We start from the raw sequence: 20,531 nt of genomic DNA, 5'->3' as shown, positions 1-20,531 counted from the left end.
AGTGATGAGCGCCTGTGAGCGGGGGAGGGGCAGAAAGAGAGAAAGAGAGAGAGAATCCCAAGCAGGCTCCGCACTGTCAGTGCAGAGCCCTACTCGGGGCTTGATCTCATGAACTTGAGATCATGACCTGAGCTGAAATCAAGTGTCAGACGCTCAACTGACTGAGCCACCCAGACACCCTGAAAATTGGACATTTGGGATAATACATTGTAGTGACTCTGGATTCTATTGTGTTCTTATCACGATCGTGTTACTGTTATTGTTCAAGAGGGCAGTTAACGTGCCTATATTCAAACTATAAGCATCCAATATCTCTGCTCATTGTCTTGAGCTGTTAGCGCCAGACTTTGCTACCCTGCGCCCTGGGGGACCCCCCTGTGCCTGAGTAGCAAGGATCTCAGCAAAGTATGTCCTTAGGAGCTCGTTACCCCTACGGCTCCCTTGCTTCTGAGCGTTCCCTCCTAAATTCACAACTTCTCTGCCAGCATCAGGTTATGTCCACTGGTTCCTGGAGGCAGTAAAGCTTCAGCTTTCTATCTCCCAAGCTACACCTATTTGGGGAATGCACACAGTTAAAAAGCAGTAAACTCCCAAATCTCATCTAGCTGCCTTTCGAGATTCCTCTCTGTCTTTCCCGCTGATGGTGCTGGTGTGAGTAGCACGTGCATAGACTCGTGGTCGTGCCAGGGATGTGAGCACAGTCTATACTCAGACTTGGGGTCATCCGCCTGTGGTTGTCACTTCCAGAGGGCCCCGGAGGTTTTCTTCTAGCTCCGAGCTCTGTTCTCGGCTACTTCAAGGTGACAGGCACGTGGTGGTCCACTGCTGTCTTCCTCTACTCCGGCAATCGGCACTGGGCGACGTCCTCGGGGAAAGAGAAATGTAAAACCTCAATTCTTGTCTCTTTGGCTGCAATTTCTTGGGAAGACTACACCTCCAGTTTCTCTCTGCTTTTGGGTGTTGGCAGATCTTCTAAATAGCTGGCATGTGTTTCTCAGGATTTTGCTCCAATTGTATCATTGTTAGAAGCAGATGGGATGGCACGTCCACTTCGCTCCACCACGACTTACTGGACGTCATCAATCCCCGATGGCTTTTTTTAAAAGGCACATAACATAAAATCTATCATCTGAGTGATTTTTAAGTGTCCAGCTCAGAGGTACATTCCCATTATTTGCACCACATCACCACCAACAATCTCCAGGACTCATTTCATCTTGCAGAACTGAAATATTGTATCCGTGAGACAGGAACTCCCCATCCCCTCATCCCTCCCCCTACCCCCACCCCCAGACAGCTGCCATCCTGTCTCTGTGACTGTGACTACTCTAGGGACCTCATGTAAGTGGAATCATATAGTATTTGTCTTTCTGTGACTACATTATTTCGCTTAGCATGATGTCTTTGCTATAGACTGAGCGTTGATGTCTCCCCAAATTCTTAGTTTGAAACTCAGCACCCAGTGTGATGGTATCGGAGGTGGGGCCTTTGGGAGGTGATGAGTTTATGAAGGCGCAGCCCTTGTAAATGAAATCAGCACTCATAAAAGACACCCCAGAGGGCCCCCTTGCCTCTCCCACCATGTGGGGACACGGTGAAAAGACAGCCATGTAGCAATCAGAAGCAGAGCTTCCCCAGACACCAAATCTGCTGATGCCTTGATCTTGGACTTCCAGCCTCCAGAACCATGAGAAATAAATTCCTGTTGTTTATAAGCTACTCAGCTGTGGTATTTTGTTATAGCAGCCTGAATGGACTAGGACAGTCCTCAGCAGTTTATGTCAGATTCCCGCCCCTCCCCCCCCACCCTTTGTTTTTAAGTTTTCTTTATTTAAGGAATCGGTACGCCCAACACGGGGCTTGAACTCATGGCCCCAAGATCAAGAGTCACATGCTTTTCCAATGGAGCCAGCCGGGCGCCCCAGATTCCCTTCCTCTTGAGGCTGAATAATCTTCACTGGACGGATAGACCACATTTTGTTTATACGTCCATCTGTCGATGGACATTTGGGTTGTTTCCACCTTTGGCTGCTGTGGATAATGGGGCTGCTATAAACACGGGTGCACAAGTATCTCTTCAAGATCCTGTTTTCGTTTCTTTTGTGTATATACACACACAGCAGTGGGATTGCTGGGTTGTACGATAATTCTATTTTATTTTGAGGGGCCCAATACCCTTTTAACGAGTCCCCTTTATGCTCTCATTGGCCCGTTTGTTTCCGTCCCCAGCAAAGGTGAGTCCTGACAGATGCACACCCCTAACTCGGGCCTGTGGCGGGCTCGCTGGAGGAGCGAGTCAGAGGATGTGGGCGGCCAGCTTCTCAGGAAAATAGAGCCAGGGGCAAAACTTGCTTGGCAGCTCAGCCGCAGCGTCAAGACAAACGGATCTGCTCAGTCTCGTGACGCATCTTCAGATGCATTGGCTGGAGCGCATGGTGGCCACCGACACCTGTCGTGGCTGCAGGCTGCACAGTCGTGGCTGCTGAGAAGATCCTGCTGTGTCCTGTGCTTCAGCAGCTACAGCGCAGCCCCCAGGCTGAAGGGAAGGGGACAGAGTCTGGAGCAGCAGAAGTCCAGAAGCAGCTACTGTAGCACACCGGAATCCACGAGCGCAGGACGAGGCAATGCAAGGGAACAAGGGCCAGAAAGCAGGGCACACGGGCAGGTCTGGGGTGACGCGTTGAGTCTAATGGGTGGGGAGGGGGGAGGCGTTGGTCAAAGGGTACAGAGTCTTCGTTATAAGGTTAATATGTTTCTGGGGGTCTCACGTACAGCCTGGTGACTATAGTTAAGAATGCTGTGTTGTACAACTGAAATTTGTTCAGTGGGTAGATCTCGTGAAGTGAGGGATGTGTTATCTTTACGGTTGTGATTGTTTCACAATATATACATTTGTCAAATTTTTTAAATGCCAGTAGCGCCACTGTTAAGAAACCTGGCTTAGTGAAGGAAAAAAACAATTAAATATATTAAGTCCTAGAGTTCTGGTGTCCAGGGACCGACCTCTAGGAGGTGGAGTTGCAAGGGCAGCAGAGCTGGGACAGCCCTCAGACAGCTGAGCAGGTCCATGAGGCAGGACAGCTTTCTACCCGCATCTTCTCCTTGTGGACAGAAGAGCCTATCCGCTCCCACACACAGCCCCTACTGCGTCTGGCTGAGTATTGACATCTTAACAATATTATGCCTTCCAACCCATGAACATGGGATATCTTTGCATTTATCGGTCTTCCTTAGTTTCTTGCAGTAATGTTTGGTAGCTTTTAGTGTACAAGTCTATTCTCTCTTTGGTTACGTTTATTCTTTTTTTTTTTAATTTTTTAATGTTTACTTATTTTTGAGAGAGACAGAGGGAGAGGGAGAGGGAGAGGGAGAGGGAGAGGAAGCCAGTGAAGGGGCAGAGAGAGGGAGACACAGAATCCGAAGCAGGCTCCAGGCTCTGAGCTGTCTGCACAGAGCCCAACATGGGGCTCAAACTCACGAACCATGAGATCATGACCTGAGCTGAAGTCAGACACTTGACCAACTGAGCCACTCAGGCGCCCCTGATTAAGTTTATTCTTCAGTATTTTATTCTTTTTGATGCCACTGCAAATTGTTTTCTTAATTTCATTTCAGACTGTTCGTTGTTTGTGTAGAAAAATGCAACTGATTTCCGTGTGTTGACTTTGTATCCTGCTACTTCACTGATTTATTAGTGCTAATGGTATCCTTGTGGAATCTTTAGGACTCTCTACATGTAAGATTGTATCATCCATGAACAACGATGTTTTTACTTCTTCTTTTCCAATTTGGATTACTGTCATTTTCCTTTTCTTGCCTTATTGCTCTGGCTAGGTCTTCCAGTTTTGTGTTGAATGGAAGTGGTGAAAGCTTGCATATTTGCCTTCTTCCTGCTCTTACAGGAAACACTTTCAACCTTTCACCACTGAGTATGATGTTCCCTGTGGGATTTTCATATATGGCACTTATTATATTGATTTAGATTCCTTCTATTACTAGTTTGTTGAGCGTTTTTTACCATGAAAAGGTGTTGAATTTTGTCAAATGTTTTCTCGGCATTAAGATGATCGTATGTTTTTGTCCTTTCATTCTGTTAATGTGATGAATTACACGATCAATTTTCCAATGTTGAACCATCCTTGCATTCCAGGCATAAATCCCCACTGGTCATGGTGTATAATCCTTTTAATATGCTGCTGAGTTCAGTTTGCTAATATTTTGTTGAGGATTTTTGCATCAGTGTTCATAAGAGATATTGGTCTGCAGGTAGCTTTTCTTGTTGTGTCTTTCTCTAGCTTTGGTATTAGGACAATGCTGGTCTCATAAAATGAGTTAGGGAGTGTTCCCTCAATTTTTTGGGAAAGGTTTCGGAAGTATTGGTGTTAATTCTTTAAATGTAGAAGTCACTGGTGAAGCCATTAGGTCCAGGGCTTTTCTTTGTTAGGAGATTTTTCTCATTACTGTCCTTACTCTGTAGAGCTCTATTTGGATTTTCTATTTTTTCATGACTTAGTCTTGGTAGGTTTTGTGTTTATAGAAATTTGTCCATTTTTATTTAGGTTATCCCATTTATTGGCATGTAGTTCTTCATACTACTCTCTTATAATCCTTATTTTTGTAGAATCAGCAGTAATGCCCATACTTTCGTTTCTGATTTTAGGAAGTTGAGTCTTCTCCTTAATCCAGCAAAAAGTTTGTCCATTTTGTTGATCTTTTCAAAGGCCCAACTTTTGGTTTCATTGATTTTCTCTCTTATTTTTCTATCTTGTATTTAATTTACCTCTGCTCTAGTCTTTATTATTTCCTTCTTTCTGCTGGCTTTGAGTTTAGTTTGTTTTCTTTCTAGCCAGTTCCTTAAGTCATAAAGTTAGAGTTTTTTTGTTTTGTTTTGTTTTTTCTAATTTAAATTCATGTTAGTTAACATACAGTGCAGTCTTGGCTTCAGTGATTCCTGTCTTACATATGACACCCAGTGCTCATCCCAGCAAGTGCCCTCCTTAATGCTCATCACCCATTTAACCCCCCACCTCCCCTCCAGCAACCCTCAGCTTGTCTCTGTATTTAAGAGTCTCCTATGATTTGCCTCCCTCTCTGTTTTTATCTTATTTTTCCATCCCTTCCCCTATGTTTATCTGTTGGCTTTTTAAGCAAGCATTTATAAACTTTCCCCTTAGCCTAGTTTTGCTATATTGTGTTTTCATCTATCTCTGAGTATGCTCCAATTTCCCTTGTGATCTTCTTTGATCCACTGAATGTTTAAAAGTGTGCTGTTTGGGGGCACCTGGCTGGATCTGTTGGTGAAACATGCAACTCTTGATCTCAGGGTCATGAGTTCAGGCCCCATGTTGGGTGTGGAGATGACTTAAAAATAAAGTCTTTTGGGGCACCTAGATGGCTCAATTGGTTAAGCATCTGACTTCAGCTCAGGTCATCATCTCATGGTTCATGAGCTCGAGCCCCACTGTGGGATGGCATGGAGCCTGCGTGGGATTCTCTCCTTTTCTCTCTCCCCCTCTCTCTGCCCCTCGCTCACTTGTGCCTTCTCTCTCTCTCTCTTTCTCAAAAAAAAAAAAAAAAGGTCTAGACTTTTAAAAAATAAAAAAATAAAATAAAATCTTTTATAGATAGATAGATAATAAAAACAAAGTCTCTTTTGTTTGATGTTGGTGGAACCACCCTGCTCTGTTCTGGTTACTATTTTCACAGACCATCTTTTTTTATCTTTTCACTTTCAACCTGTTTGTATCTTTAGATCTCAGCTAAGGCTCTTCTAGACAGCATAGAGTGAGTCATTTTTTTAAAACCCATTCTGCCAATCTCTGTCTTTTGACTGGAGAGTTTAATCCATTTCCATTTAAATACTGATAAGGAAGGACTTACTTCCATCAACTTGTTATTTGTTTTCTATGTTCCTTATAGGCTTTTGTCCTTCATTTCTTGCATTAGCCTCTTCTTTTGTGTTTATTTGATTTTTTTAATTTTATATTTGTATTTTGTATACATTTTGTATTGTATTTATATTTGTATATGTTTATTTTATATTTGTGGTGGAATATAGTCCCTTCTTATTTTACTATATATCACTATTTTACTGATTGTTTATATTTGTATCTCTCCTAAAACTTGGGAAATTTTTGGTCCTTATTCTTCAAAGAATCTCTCGCCACCCTCTCTTCCTCCTGAGACTCCCACAGTCTGTACGTTAGTTTATTGAATGGCCCCTCAGGTTCTGTTCACTTTATGTCGATCTTTTTTCTTCCTGATCTCGGATTCAGTCATTTCAATGATCTGATCTTTAAATTCCCTGATTCTTCTGCCTGCCCAATCTGCTGTCCATCCCTCCAGTGAATTATTTGTTTCCAGTATTGTACTTTCAGCTTTGGAGGTTTTTTGTTTTTGTTTCTTTGTATGTTTTCTATCTCTTTATTGTGATTTCCATTTAATACATTATTTTCTTGACGTTTTCCTCATCTTCCTTTAGTTCCTTCAGCATCTTTTATTTTTATTTTAAGTATTTATCTTTAGTTTATATATTTTGAGAGATAGAATCCCAAACAGGCTCCAAGCTGTCAATTGTAGAGCCCGATGCAGGGCTCGAACCCACAAATTGTGAGATCATGACCTAAGCTTAAGTTGGACACTTAACTGACGAGCCACCCAGGTGCCCCTAGAGATTTTAAGTTATCTCTGCATGCAATGTTGGTCTTGAACCCAGAACCCAAAGATCCAGAGTCAAACACTCCACCCACTGAGCCAGCCAGGTGCCCACCCCCGCCCCCACCCTGGGCATCTTTAAGACAGTTGTTTCATTTTCTTAAAGTAGGCTTCCGTGCCCAGTGTGGAGTCCAACATGGGGCTTGAACTCAGGACCCAGAGATCAAGATGTGAGCTGAGATCAAGAGTCGGACAGTTAACCAACTCAGCCACCCAGGTGCCCTAAGACGTTGTTTTAAACTCTTTGGTAGGTCTGCCGTCCTCGGGGACAGTTTCTGTCGGCTTATTTCTCCCTTTGAACGGACCATTTCTTTGTAGCTTTGTGTTTTTGTTATTGGAAACGGGACATTTGAATCTAATCATGTGATAACTGTGGTGATTAGATCCCTCCCCCCCCCCCCCAAGGTCTGCGCTTGCTGTTGTTTTTCTCTTATTCTATTGTAGGCGACCCCATGCCAAGGATCGGCCTGAGGCGCAAACTCAAGGCTTCCGTGGACACTTCCTGAGCCTGCACCTTTCCCTGGGCAGGTGCAGTGACTTTCTAACGTCCTCTATATGCAGTTGCCTTTGAATGTCCTAGTCTCCAATGCCTAGATCCCAAAGGGGAATCGAGGTACATGGGGGGAGGGGAGGTGGTAAGAAAGATGCGGCCCCGTCCGTCCCCTGGAGGCTGCTTCAGTTGAGGGGGAGGGGCCTGTGGCAATAATGCCTGCCTGCCTCTGCGCCTGCGCCGTCAGAACACAGATCTGGGTGTTTGGAGGGCGGGGCTCTTGCTCCCACAGGCAGCTCCAGGAACCGGCACACGGCAGCCTGCCACGGAGCTGGACATCGGCTACGATGCTGTGAGCTGAAACTGATGGCCTATCGTCATAATTTATTGCCAAAGACTTGCCCCGGAAGTTGCAAGGCAGTAGGCTCCAGATTTCCAAAATAATGACATCAGGCAGGTTGGGCTGGCGCGGTTGCTGTCTAGGTGGAGACAGATTCCTGCTGCTTCCGGCTCTGCTTCCCACAGCCTTCTCCGAGCTGCGGGCTTTTCACGTGGAGGTTATTGGTAGCCTCCGGTTCAGCCCGATCTGTCACCAACTCTCTGCCAAGCCGTCTGCTTGATGGTTTTAGCAGCCATTGATGATCTGTGATTACGTCCCTGATTTCATAATAGGCTGCAAATTAGTAATTTTCATGTCCTTCTGTGTGGATTAGCTGGGATTCTTCTGCAAGGAATTTTTGTCCCCAGTGATTTCGAGTGTCCTGAAATAGTTTGGATGGGAAAGTTGAATACACGTGATACCCTCTAGTGTCCAGATGTGATCACGGGGTGTTGTATTATCGTTATGAACTTTTGGATTCTTCTATTTGCTGCGTTTTAATCAGTCATTATGCTTTTGATGGCAAACTGGTCCATGTGAAGCCAGTGAGAGGCCTTTTATGTTGGCTTCCAGATACTTCATGAAATTTTTTTTTAACGTTTTTATTTTTGAGACAAGAGAGAGACAGATCGCAAGGGGGAGGGGGGGGGGTTGGAGCAGAGAGAGAGGGAGACACAGAATCCGAAGCAGGCTCCAGGCTCCGAGCTGTCAGCACAGAGCCTGATGCGGGGCTCGAACTCACAGACTGTGAGATCATGACCTGAGCTGAAGTCGGACGCTCAGCTGACTGAGCCACCCAGGTGCCCCATCTTCCAGTTACTTTAGATACAACCCCATTATTTTCTGGGTGCTGCTTTGAGCCACGGCACAAAACTTGTACTCTTCCTCCCAGATCTGAAACCAGCCACTTCTCCAAAGATCTCTGGTTCCTTTCACTGGGAAATAGCATTCAGGGACCACAAGCCTGGCTCTGAGGTGGGGACGTAAGAAAGGGCAGGTCCAGGGCCACCTGCATGGCTCAGTCAGTTAAGCGTCAGACTTCAGCTCAGGTCATGATCTTGTGGTTCGTGAGTTTGAGCCCCACGTTGGGCTCTGTGCTGACAGCTTAGAGCCTGGAGCCTGCTTCGGATTCTGTGTCTCCCCCTCTCTCTGCCCCTCCCTATCTGTCTCTCAAAAATGAATAAACGTTAAAAATAATAATAAAAAAAATAAAAAAAGAAAGGGCAGGTCCACATTCCAGCCTAGGTCATGCTGCACCAGCTGGGGTGCCTCACGTCCTTCATGCCTCACGTCCAGGGCTGTCTCCCCACTGCTGAAAGCCTTGGACCCATTCAGCAACTTGAACCCGGCTCACGGATGGCTCATGCTCCTGGCAGGACAGGCTCCGTCTCCTGAAGTCAAGCCAAAGCTGCTGCCGAGGCCTTCCTGGATGCCATGCAGGCAAGCAGGCTCTGGGCTGAGCCGGGACGAGCCCCGTGGTTCCCTTCTGGCCGGTCCCAGCCTAGCCACCTCGTCTCATCGCGGGAAGCCGGTGGTTGTCCTGGTCGTGTAGCTGCCCCCACTTCCGTGTCTCTGCGACAGGATGCTCCTTGAGGGCAGGAACCTCTCTGGTCTTCCTCAGTCTCTCTCCCAGGGCTGCGCTGCGGGCACCAGGAAGGACTAGCTGACAAGCAGACGCACCCCAGGCGCTGTTCCTGAGGTTCCCAGTGGCTGAATGGCTCCCCCGAGATCATCAGCAGAGCAGGGACTGTGGCTCGGGCTCCATCCAGGCTGGCTGCCTCTAAGGCGGCCCGAGCTCCACTGTCCATCCTGCTGCTGGGCCCGGAGGTGCCTCAGGGCTGTGCGGAGCAAGCTGGCCCTTGGCACTTGACTTGAACAGGCCTGTAGGGACCTCAGTCCTACTGGGGACTCCCAGAAAGACTGGGGACACTCCCCGGCCTCATCCTGCCCTGCACCCTATCCCAGGTTAGCAGGGGAGGCAGCTGGGTGGCCACCTCCCCACCAGGTCACCCAAAGAAATAGGGAATGTCCCCCTGTCCTCACGGAGAGGAAGAAAATGCTAGGGACTAAAGCTTGCCTAAGGTCACGGTGATTCGGGGACAGGATCCAAGCCCCCCCAATTTCTAGCCTGGAATGATCTGGCTTCATGAGCTGGAAGATGCTCCAGCCGAACATAGGCTGGAGCAGGACGGCGAGGAGAAGGGGAGCAGAAGGAGAGAGTGGGGAGGAGGAGAGGGGAAAGCATTTCAAGTCTGAATCTCCTTAATGAGAAAGGCGGTCAACCAGCAGGGCCCAGACTTGAGTCTAGAAGGCTGTTGAGAGCAACGGCCAAGGAAGCCCCAGCAGCTGCCTTCCCCCGGCAAATAGGCTCAGTCCGTTCTGGGCTGGAGTCACGCCGCCGCCTGGCTCCGGGGTCCCGGAAGAACGGCGCCAGGGGCCGCCAGCGCCGGGGACTCCCCACTGCCAGCCGCGGAGCTAGAGACGGGGACGCCCCGGAAGGCAGGATCCAGCAGCCTGCGGCTTCCTGCCGGAAGGGCCTGTGACCCTGCCTCCGAGAGCCGCCGCCACGGCTCCAGGCAGCGCCCAGGTGCCAAGAGCCCGGTGCCCAGCCCCGTTCGGCAGCCTGAACCTTCCCCCACGCCCCCGGCCCCACGCTCTCCCCACGTCCCAGCGTCTGCTGCTGGCAACCAACCACTCCCACATTCGGGGGCTTTGGACAGCAGTCCTTCCACTAGCTCAGGATCCTGTGGGACGGGCTGGGCTCATCTGCACAGTCCTTTGGCCCCCCTGGGTCACTCCCGAGGTCTCCCGGTGGCTCCCCCGGGGTCGCAGGCCTCGCTCACGGACATCCCAGCAGTGGCCCTTGGGCCTCTAATGCAGGATGGCCTTGGGGGCTGCACGGAGGCTCGGGAGGGCGGGCGAGGCTGTGACCCAACTGAAGAGGCACACCCCAGTCGGCCCCAGCCCGGCCCACTTTCCAGCAGCCGTGGAGGCCCCGTGAGGGATTCCGTGTCAAGGGCCACCCACCGCCTCCCAGCCGGCCGAATGACCCGGCAAGTCCCACCCCGAAGGCTGCTACGAGCATTAATCAAATAACGCATACTTTGGGGTGCAAGGCAACCTTCAATGTATTAAGCAGTCATTACTAAGACCCACAACTTGCTACACATGATTATCCACAATATGCAACTTAATTGCTGCTCAATTTATTTTCAATCGATTAAGTGCCATGAGCCACCGCACACGAAATAACAAAACCGAGTCTGTGCGGGGGAATCAGCGGACCCTGCAGCCAAGCTTCTCCTCGGGCCCAACGCGAGCGCCTGCCCAGCCCCAGGCCGGACTCTCTGACAACCTGAGCGCCCCGAAGAGCTCAGAAAACACCTCAGATCGAGCGCTTGGTTGCCACAGTGTCAGGAAGGGGGACAGAAGTGCAGGACGGTGCTACGTCTCCACAAGACAATCAGGGTCAAGTGTGAGAATAGACAGCTCTTTTGACCCAGAAATTCCCATCCTAGATATCCATGCCACGGCTACACTGGCTACATCACCGGGTTATGCCGGTCGGTGACCAGTGACTGAGGGCAGTAGAAACAAATCATCGGTCATAAGCAGGGGACCGTGAAGCCAACGGAGGTGCAAACCAACCGGACGCGGCCGTGCTGGTGGAGAAAGACCAAGGTAGTGGTGTCGAGTCAGAACAGCAAGGTGCGCGACAGGGTGCGGGGCGTGTTACTTGCACAGAAGAAGGCTCTTTGCACGCGTGCGTGGAGAGGAAATCTCCCGGGAAGGACGTGCCGGGAACGGGTAACTGCGGCTGCCCGGGGAGGGAACGGAAGCGCCGTTTACCTGTTTCAAAGCATAGAATAACAACTCTCAGTCATTTCGTCGCGGTCCAGAGAGGTGAACGTGGTGCGGGCGGGTGCCAGGAGGAAGGGGGCGGCCCTGCGGCAGAGCAAAGCACGCGGAAACGTCCCTGACGCAGGAGTGTCACGTGGCACGTGAGTGCAGCGTGTTTCTCTAGAAGGCAAATGGCCGGTCCTGAGCCGGAGCCCTGCTGCGCTTGGGGGATGGGGAGTGTGACGGGAGCGGAAGGGGGCGCCGGGTCAAGATGAGTGGCTGGAAAGGGCTCGGGCGGTCACTGGCCACTGGGGGCAGGAAGGGGACGCCGAGGGGGAATTCGGGGCTTCCGGTGCGGTGACCAGAGACGCAGCGGTGCGGACGCCACGGAGGAGAACCCGGGCGAAGGAGCAGGGAGGGATGTCCCGGATGCCGACGGACCCAGGAGGACCCAGGAGCGGAGCCGGGGCGAGCGCGGTCAGGCCACAGGTGCCAACGGGGCCCAGGCGGGGGACACGGTGCAGGGAGCACAGGCTGAAGGAGGGGGGTCGCCGGACGTGGCTTCGGGGTCTGGCTGCAACCGTGGCCCTGCTCTGGGCAACGTGTGCCCGGGAGGCTGCCCCGGAGGACCTGTCATCCCGCCCAGGCCCGGGGTCCGCGGGGACACCGCGAGCTCCGCCGGCCCGACGATGCCCCGCGCTGAGCGCCTTCGGGGAGGAGCGAGTGTGGACGGAGCTCCGCTGGGAAGGAAAGAGAGTCGGCCGGTAGGAATGTTCCACACGCCCCGTGCCCCCAGGAGTCGGCACGCGGCCGTGGTCCACGGAACCCGGGGGCACAGAGCGCGGGGGTTTGGGGAACAGAACCGCGAGCCCCTGCGAGCAGCAGGCCGGCCGCCGGTCCGTGCGTTCTCCGGATGGAGCCGGCACGGAGGCGGCCACGGGAAGCCGGGGTTCGAGGGGTGCTGCCACCGGCCGAGTAGGTCGGCCAGTGCTCTCCAGGTCTCTCCCTTCGACAGAAGGGCTCGAGCCCGCGCCACAGTTGCGGGCATCGGGCAGTTTTTCCCGCCTTCGTGTGCCGCCCTGGCCTGGAATGCGCCAGAAAGCAGAGACTGGGACGAGGGTCCGTGGGCTCTGTGACTCTGGACGTGATCCCAGGGAACAGGAGTGGGGGCGAGAAGGGACGGGAGCGTTTCCAGCTGGTCGCCACCGGGGCCCGCAGGCGGAGCTCTGGAGGACACCGGCACCCCCACCCCCGCTACCAGGGGCTGCCCGCCCACCGCCTCCCACTCGGGTGCGTCAGGTACACCTGCCCAAGCGGGGCCACGCGGGACGTGGCCCGAGAGACGAGCTGGGCCCACGTCAAGCCCCCTTCACGCGGGTACCCATGACCTGTCTCCCCGCTTCCGGACACGCACGGTGGTCCGGGCCGGCCTCTGGAAAGGTCTCGCACGGCGCTAACTCCCTCCGCCTCCTGTCCTCCGTGCTCACCACTCCTCCCAGGCGATGGAGGCCGAGCGCAAGCAGCCGGGCGGGCAGCCGTCCCGGCAGACGCCCAGCCGTGCGGGCGGTGGGCCACCTCCCTCCCTTCCTCAGCCCGGCCCTCCCCTCCGCTCCCCCTGCGCCTGCACTCCCCCGGTCTCCCTTCCTCCACCTCCTGGCAGGAGAGCCCGGGGTGCGGGGTAGGAGTCACCTCTGCAAATCACACACCGAGGCTTCTGAGCCTCTGTGCGCCCCTCCCGGGTGCCGCCCTCGGGTCTCAGCCACTGAGACGGCCTGTGTCCCACACAGGCTCGCGGCCGGCGAGGAACTCGCACAAGTGTCCCGGAGCCCCTTCCACCCCGGCCGAGTCACACCGTGGAGGGCCCCATCCGCGGGTCAGGCAACCCTAAATGCGGCGAGGGAACACTGGATTTGGAAGCGGGGCTCGTACAGCGGTTCTCTAACCAAGTCCTACGTTCTGGCTAAGAAACGAGAGTGCAGAGGCGGCCGGTGTTCTTCCTACCACTCCGAGGGGCCGAGGGCAGAGCTGCGTCCACGCTCCGCGGGCCAGAGGCGCCAAGGTGGCGGGCTCACCTCGTCACTGCCACAGTCCGGGGCCGAGCAGAGGCCTGCATCCAGGTGTGGAGCCTGGTCACGCTGAAAACAGAAAAACCACCGATGGGGAAAGAAACGTCCTCTCCGTGAACCTTTAAATTTAAACCCTCAACCGCCGCCAACCTTTGTTCTTTTTTAAAAATGTTTATTTAATTCTGAGAGAGACAGACACAGCGGGAGTGGGGGAGGGGCAGAGAGCGAGGGAGACACAGAATCCGAAGCGGGGCCCCAGGCTCAGAGCCGTCAGCACAGAGCCCCACGCGGGGCTCGAACCCACCAACTGCGAGATCATGACCTGAGCCGAAGTCGGCCGCTTAACCCCACCGAGCCACCCAGGTGCCCCCAACCGCCGCCAGCTTTATGAACTCACGCACCTCAATTTGGTCCCAAGCAGAAGATCATCCTACCTTAGGAAAGAAATGCAGCTCAGGGACAGCTACAGGCTAAGAACAAGAGGCATCCCTGGCTGTGCCCACAGGGTGCCATTCTGGGGGATTTAGACACTCAGAGGCCCCAAGGCCCAGTGCAAAACCTCACCGCGTCTGAGGGCGGGGCTCTGCTTGGGTGCAAAGTGGAGGGTGCAGAAAATGGTTTTCTTTCATATTTTATTACATCAATGGCTTGAAAATTTTTATTTAACCTCAGCAAATATTAGAAATAGAAAAATGAATTCTGCAGAATTTCACAAATAAATTTTTCAATCTCCACTAACAAATGTTATCATTCAATGGCTAAGCAATTATAATGCTATGAACATTCACCACGATGAATGTGCTGATATAGAAAACAGGCAAAAAGAGACATTAAAATATTACTTACAACAGCATTATTACAACATATTTTCTTTAAAATTCCAACGTGGATTTTATCACTTCAAAAGATATACAGCATTTCCATTATATTTGCAAACTTAACCTTATACATCTTTTAAAATCTTGAAAAATTTTTAAGCAATCTAAAAAGCACTTAGCAAAGTTGATAGGTCTACGTAATGGAATACTATCCACTCCAGTATAAACTTTAGTTTTCGGAGGTGACTGTAAACACTCATCATCACACAACATGCATAGACTACACTGACCTTCCTTCTGAATTGTAACATTGCTGCAATTGTGCTTTACTATCGTGAGGGAAGAGCTGCGGGGATCCGGGGAGTGGCAGAGAGAGGATCTGTTTCTGAGCATTGCACGAGATCACTAGGTTCAGATCAGCTAACTACCTTGAGTCCACTCGAAGCAAAGCTTCACTGGATACTGAGAGCTGGACTCCTGGGTCACTAGGCTCGGACACAGGCCGGACGAGAGAGGAAGCGAGGCTCTCGTCGGGAGTGGGCTCCGTCTTTCCTTTGCTCCGCGAAGCAGGGATCCAGTTAGTGTAATGCACTGTGTGGCTTAGTTTTGGTACGCAAGTATACCAATAGTACATCTGATATTCAGAGAGACAAAAATAGGGCGTAGTTGAAATTTAAAGTGACGAGGAGCACACTCAGAGTGGCGTGTGACGTCTGAGGGAACTTTTACACACGGGAGACGACTCCGCAATCAGCCCGTAAAACGCGGCAACGTTTGCAGTTGTGCGTCGTCATCAGAGAGGTGTGTGACTATCGAAGGGTCTCACAGGTTCCAAACTACCAAAGACCCTTCTGAGGAACTGGTGTCCTGGTGGGCACAGAAGTGCTGAGGCCACACAGTGGGTATGTGGTCAGCACGACGGAGGCCTGTACTTGCTGGGCAACAGAGCTACGTTACGGGACCGGTCACTGTTTCGGACCAGTCAGCACGATATTCAAGTAACAAGGTGTTTAAATGGATAAGCGAAAACGATTTTTTCCTAACGCCTTACACACCTACATAAAATTAAATAAAACAAACTTTTAATGCATATGCAATACAATTTATATCTTTTAGGATTTCTAAACTAAAAGTTAAACTATCATTTGCTTCAATGGTACTATATTTTGCACAATAACTTATACTTAGGAGAAATTTCCCACAAAAATATATATATAATTATGACATTCACATTGATCGTTTTTAAGAAGACAAAGCTTAAGTGAACATTGCATCCGAAGCAGCTGTCACTGTGGACCCTTACACATCCAAACACGACCTGCTATGCACCGAAGTCTTGATATGTTAAAAAGGGGGCTTCACATAAATAAGATCAATCACTCGGCTTTTAAAGCGAAGTAATTTCTTGCATTTACAACATCGTCGCAAAGACAGTATAAGTATAATGGAACAGTCTGAAGCACAACGCTACCTTAGGCATGAAACTACAAGGGGGCCAGGCAAAGACAACCACCTTTCCAATCTTTCCAACCTCAGGCGAATGAGAATGCTATGCCTCTGCTCCGTGCAGGGACCAGAACCAGGCCGCTGTGGTCCGCCAAGCCGGAGCAGCGACCCTTCGGGACGGGGGACCGCTCGGTGCCCGGCGGCACGTAAGGGCACGGGGCAAGACACACGGGGGCCCGCCACGCTTCCAAGGAAGCGCCATCGAGCCAGCGAGCACTGCCAGAAGGGACCAGCTCTCCAGGCAAACGGCCCGGGCGTGCAGAGAGGGACAGGCCTCCGACCTACGGGCAGAATGAGACCCCTGCCGCTGCCCTGTTATGAGGAAGGAGGCCCCGAGAAGCAGCACAGAGAACCCTCGGCCTCGCTTCTCGCCCAGTGTCCCCTCGGAGCGATGTGCAAACTGCAGGCCGCCTCCTCTCCATGTTCGCCCTGCCATCTCCCAAAGCCAGAGCAGGCTCACACCCCGCGTCGTTCCTAAGTGTCACTGCGCTGCCCGCGCCAGCCTCCTCTCATGCCGTTCGCACGCTCTTACCTGACCCACGGACACCCCGGGAAGGGACAAGATGACGAAGTCAGGAGAGTCCCACTTCACTCCCCTTGAGAATGACCTTTCTCCGGATTTCTAAAAATGTACAATTCCAAAGTCTAGGTTTCTAGCTGACCCTCTTCCTAAAGAGACAGTCAGCTGGCCTTAAAAAAAAAAAAAAAAAAGGGAAAAAGCAAGGTGCTTGGGAGTCAAAACACATCAAATTTTAATTGCATATTTTAAATTCTTACGAATTCTGTTTGTGCCTTAAAGCATCTGCATTTTTTTTTCTTTTTGGTATTGAAAGCAGGAAAAGTGTTTCAATGACGCAAAACTACGGCGACAGAAAAGCTCCTTCAACATATTTAGTGCGGGCTGCACGGACCGCGGGCGGGACACAGGGGACGCGAGAGGGCAGTGTGAGGTCTGTCCCTCAGCCCTGCAGCAGGTCCACAGTCCAGTACGAGATTAAGTGATTCTGGAAATCTCAGAACATTTATGAGAAATATTTACTTGTTCCCAGTCCAACCAAAAGGCATTACAGACCACTTTTGCACACTGCTTCTTTCCGTCTTGGTCTTACTAGAGCCAACCAACGGGTCACTTCTCTGTCCTGTACTATGATAGTAAAAGAGGGAGGATGGAGCTTAGACGGTCACATCAGCACATGAAGGACAAAAGGCTGTACGGGGTGACACGGCGTACCAGCAGGATGGGGAACACACAGCGTGTGGCTCTACAAAGCCATCACCCGCCATTCTAATCCCCTTTATGGAGCTAACCTGACATTTAAAATCTGCACTCTGTCAGAATCTGCAGCAATTTCTCCCCTGTCTCCTAATCTCAGTGATGTTCTCTTTGGCAAGCAATAAACTTTAAAGAAGAAGTAAGACACTAAAACAGAAAACGGGTCAATAACGTGGTTTGCCAAAAGGAGAAGGCACCAATTCCAAATGCACGAGCACCAGGTGCAGTGGTGTGGACCGCGTCTCTTGGAGCCGGATGGCGGGGGGGGGGGGGGGGGGGGGGCGGGAAAGACAGAGCGGCACCTGTCCCGGGATTCCAGTGCTGAAAGCTGAAGGCAGAAAGTGTTGAGTCCACATTCCCTCTAAGCTGATGTCCAAGGAGAGCTGCTGTGAATGAGCTTTCTACCAGCTGGGAAGGGAGAAGGGCGAGATTTGAGCCAGCTAAATTTACAAACCATAATTACACCCGATGTCTGGGGAGACGGGAGCTGTCTCGGGATGTTTGGCACGACGAAGGTTATAACGCAGTCTGCCAGCATCCTGCGATTTCCAAAGAAGCATGATATCGCTTAGTGGACGCCTCAGAAAAGAACAAGAGAAACTTTCTAAAAGGCCGACAGGTCACAGTCACTCTGAAAATTACATGATGCACGAGGTGGAACCGCAGGCCATGCAGGAGCAGAGTCGTGCCTTCCAAGTCGACTACCTGTCTGAAGCTGCTGACTGGGCAGAGCTGCCACGGGTGGGGCTCAGGAACTCCGACTGGGGAGGGGTCCCCGGGGTCACGGGAGGCGTGCGGGCCACGAGACTCCGCCAGCGCCGGGGCAGAGCGTGAGATGCGGCGGGACTCTCTGGGGAGTGGCGCCAGCGTGGAGGAACGAGCACAGGATTAAGGCAGATGCAGCACAGGACTGGAAGTGTACGCCTTTTTGGTAATAGCTGCTTGTCCACAGAGATGTGACGCAGATGGCTAGGTGATGGCGTGTGATACCTGATATCCTGGATAACACAGGCGTCCATACCAAGTGCTCAAAGCTGGCAGAGTTTCTCAGGAAGCAGATGCATATCTGACGTCTAGCACAGAAGCAGCCTAAGGAGAGGAGAAGGAAGAAGGACGGAAGCATCAGAGCGCGGGTAAACAACTCAAGCCGCTACCTCTGGCGGACCCGAGAGGGCAGGAAGGTGTGCGGCCGGCCCCGCTGTCCCGCAAACCCAGGGCCCTGCGGGCTCTCGGCACGGGGCCCGAGGAGGAGGCGGCAGGCGGCACGAGGGAGGCCTCTACAGCCAGGAGTCTCGGGCTCAAATCCTGGCTCTGCCGCTTTCTAGACGTGTATCCTTGGCGGAGGGATTGCTTTTTCAGCTTCAGCTTCCTTGTTCCCAGAATGTGCACAGTAACGACCCCCACTCCACAGGATTACGTAAAATCCCTGGGCCGACAGTAGCACTTGGGGCCGACCGCCCTGGCTGGAGGGGGTGCCGTGGCACGGGCCCCGTTCAACCAACAGCCCCTGGCCCCTGCTGGGACGCGGGGACACACGGGAGAGTGAACACACGGGAGAGTGAAGGCGGCAGGGTCCTCTATAAAAGCCTCAAAGGCATTTCTTAACTGCACTCCCAAGTGTCCCAAGTATCTTACTCAGTGCTCACTGCTACCCTCATGATGTCCTTTTTTTACAAACGTTGAAAAATTTTTTTAGGTTTATTTATTTTGAGAGAGAGACAGAGAGAGTGAGCGGGGGGGGGGGGGGGGGGGGCGTGGAGGGGCAGAGAGTGACAAAGAACTGCAGGCAGGCTCTGCACCATCAGCACAGAGCCCAACGTGGGGCTTAAAACTCATAAACCGTGAGCTCAGGACCTGCGCTCAAACCAGGCGTCAGACGCTTCACCGACTGAGCCACCCAGGTGCCCCTTGATGTCCTACTGCTGGGGGAACCACTGGGCTATAAACCCCAATCTGAAAACAGCTGTTCCTTCAGTTGACATCATAACTGATGAGAACAGTTGGCCGGGTCAGGGGCTTTGTGTTCATTCTGTAACTGTGAGTGAGACTCTACCTCCAAGCCGGTCATGGTCCGCATCCCCTCACCCGGACACCCATCCATCCGCCCCTCGCCGGGAACGGCATCCTTGTCCACCTCGGAGAACTCGGAATCTCAAAAGCTTAAAACCCTTGGGCCGCCTGCCCTTTCTCAGCCCCGAAGGAAACGGCCTACAGCTAACAGTTACGTTACTAGAACTTCTGGCAGTTCTCAAGGCCTCCTCCCTCTTTGTGCCGCATAACACATAAAATCTGAGGGCAGAAGGGGCAGGCAGGACGCCAGCAGACATCTTTCTTAGCTGCTGGATTCCACAGGATACACAAGAATGAGGAGGCCAATTTCTGGGCACTGGCTGGACAATTAACCAGGGCTCTTACAAGTCCCCCCGGGCCCCTGGTGGACACAGAACAGTAGCTGGTCCCTACAGATTCATTTCCTTTTGCAAACTAACATATGGAGAACAGAAAAGCCGGGCGGTGGAGCGGGAAAGCGGGTACTATAGGGGGCATAAAAGGGACCAAAAAAAAAGGAAATGAACTGTGGGGGGAGGGGGTGGAAATGGCTGAAGAGGGTGAGAATGTTTACAGACAAGATAAATGTTGTCCGCTAAGGACAAGTCAGGCGATGCCGCCAGTTTTGCGGAGAAGGCTGGGGAAACAGATGCATGGAAGATGGACCACCAAGGCAAAACAAAGGCATGCCTGTGGTGGGAGACCAGTCACGACTGGGCCAATGCTACCACAGACCGGGCAGAGAATTACCGGGCTATTTTGATGTTCGATCGACATGGTAAGTGGACCGTGAAGAATGGACTTCTGGACTTTGTCAGAAAAAAAAGTAACTGTGAGTGAATGAAGCAGACATAAGAAAAGGAAGGAAAGTATATGCACAAGAACTGAGAGCCTGTCCCGTTGGTGGCGACCCTTGGTCCCAAATTTATGACCGTATTTTTAGGCTTAACCCTGCCAACACCTGCTCTGATAAAATCTGGAGAGTTTCCTATGATTTCTGCTTCCTGGCACCAAAGCTGGAGAACATACATGGAAGAAAGCTTTCATTCCGGCAAATTCTAATGTTCCTTCCTTCATAATTCTCATCTTCTCTATCGCTTCTCGGCCTTTTGGCTAAGATCAAGTGCATAATTCTCATCTTCTCAATGCTTCCTAAATGGAGTCCAGGACTTCAGAGAGGTTGATCTGTTGCTAAAGGGGCAACAAGCACCGGGACAAACATCACTGCTGAGAGATAAAAACTTCTGCTTGTAAGCCGTTATGTTCCGGGGTCTCAGGCTGGGCCGTGCCATGGGTGTGGCTCAGGGGAACCACTCGCATTGTTAATAATACGAATTCCGCTATAAATGTTATCAACAGTCCAAAGATTTTCTGGCACAAAGCTCTAAAGAGCCCA

The 20,531-nt window shown here is 51.6% G+C and overlaps 1 protein-coding gene across 19 annotated transcripts in view; it reads right to left on the bottom strand.

The window, feature by feature from the left end:
• Window positions 1-10,626: 10,626 nt before the first annotated feature.
• RCOR1 (REST corepressor 1) overlaps window positions 10,627-20,531 on the bottom strand; it is a 130,726-nt gene continuing 120,821 nt past the window's right edge. For 5 of the 19 annotated variants that reach the window (XM_042944364.1, XM_042944376.1, XM_042944375.1 and 2 more), the window contains 2 exons: window positions 13,496-13,558; window positions 11,226-11,432 (listed from right to left, as the gene is read on the bottom strand). In XM_042944364.1, coding sequence (XP_042800298.1) covers window positions 11,316-11,432; window positions 13,496-13,558 — 180 coding nt within the window. In that variant the 3' untranslated portion in view covers window positions 11,226-11,315. Of the gene's footprint in view, window positions 11,604-13,424; window positions 13,559-13,890; window positions 13,920-13,965; window positions 14,942-17,388; window positions 18,176-20,531 lie in introns of those variants that run through there. The other 14 variants (XR_006204095.1, XR_006204092.1, XR_006204099.1 and 11 more) reach the window with 14 other exon arrangements.

This window comes from Panthera leo, chromosome B3 (genome assembly GCF_018350215.1).
Source record: "Panthera leo isolate Ple1 chromosome B3, P.leo_Ple1_pat1.1, whole genome shotgun sequence".
Lineage (NCBI taxonomy): Eukaryota > Metazoa > Chordata > Mammalia > Carnivora > Felidae > Panthera > Panthera leo.
Note: the sequence above shows the minus strand (reverse complement) of the source record. Positions and strands in the feature narration are given on the sequence as shown.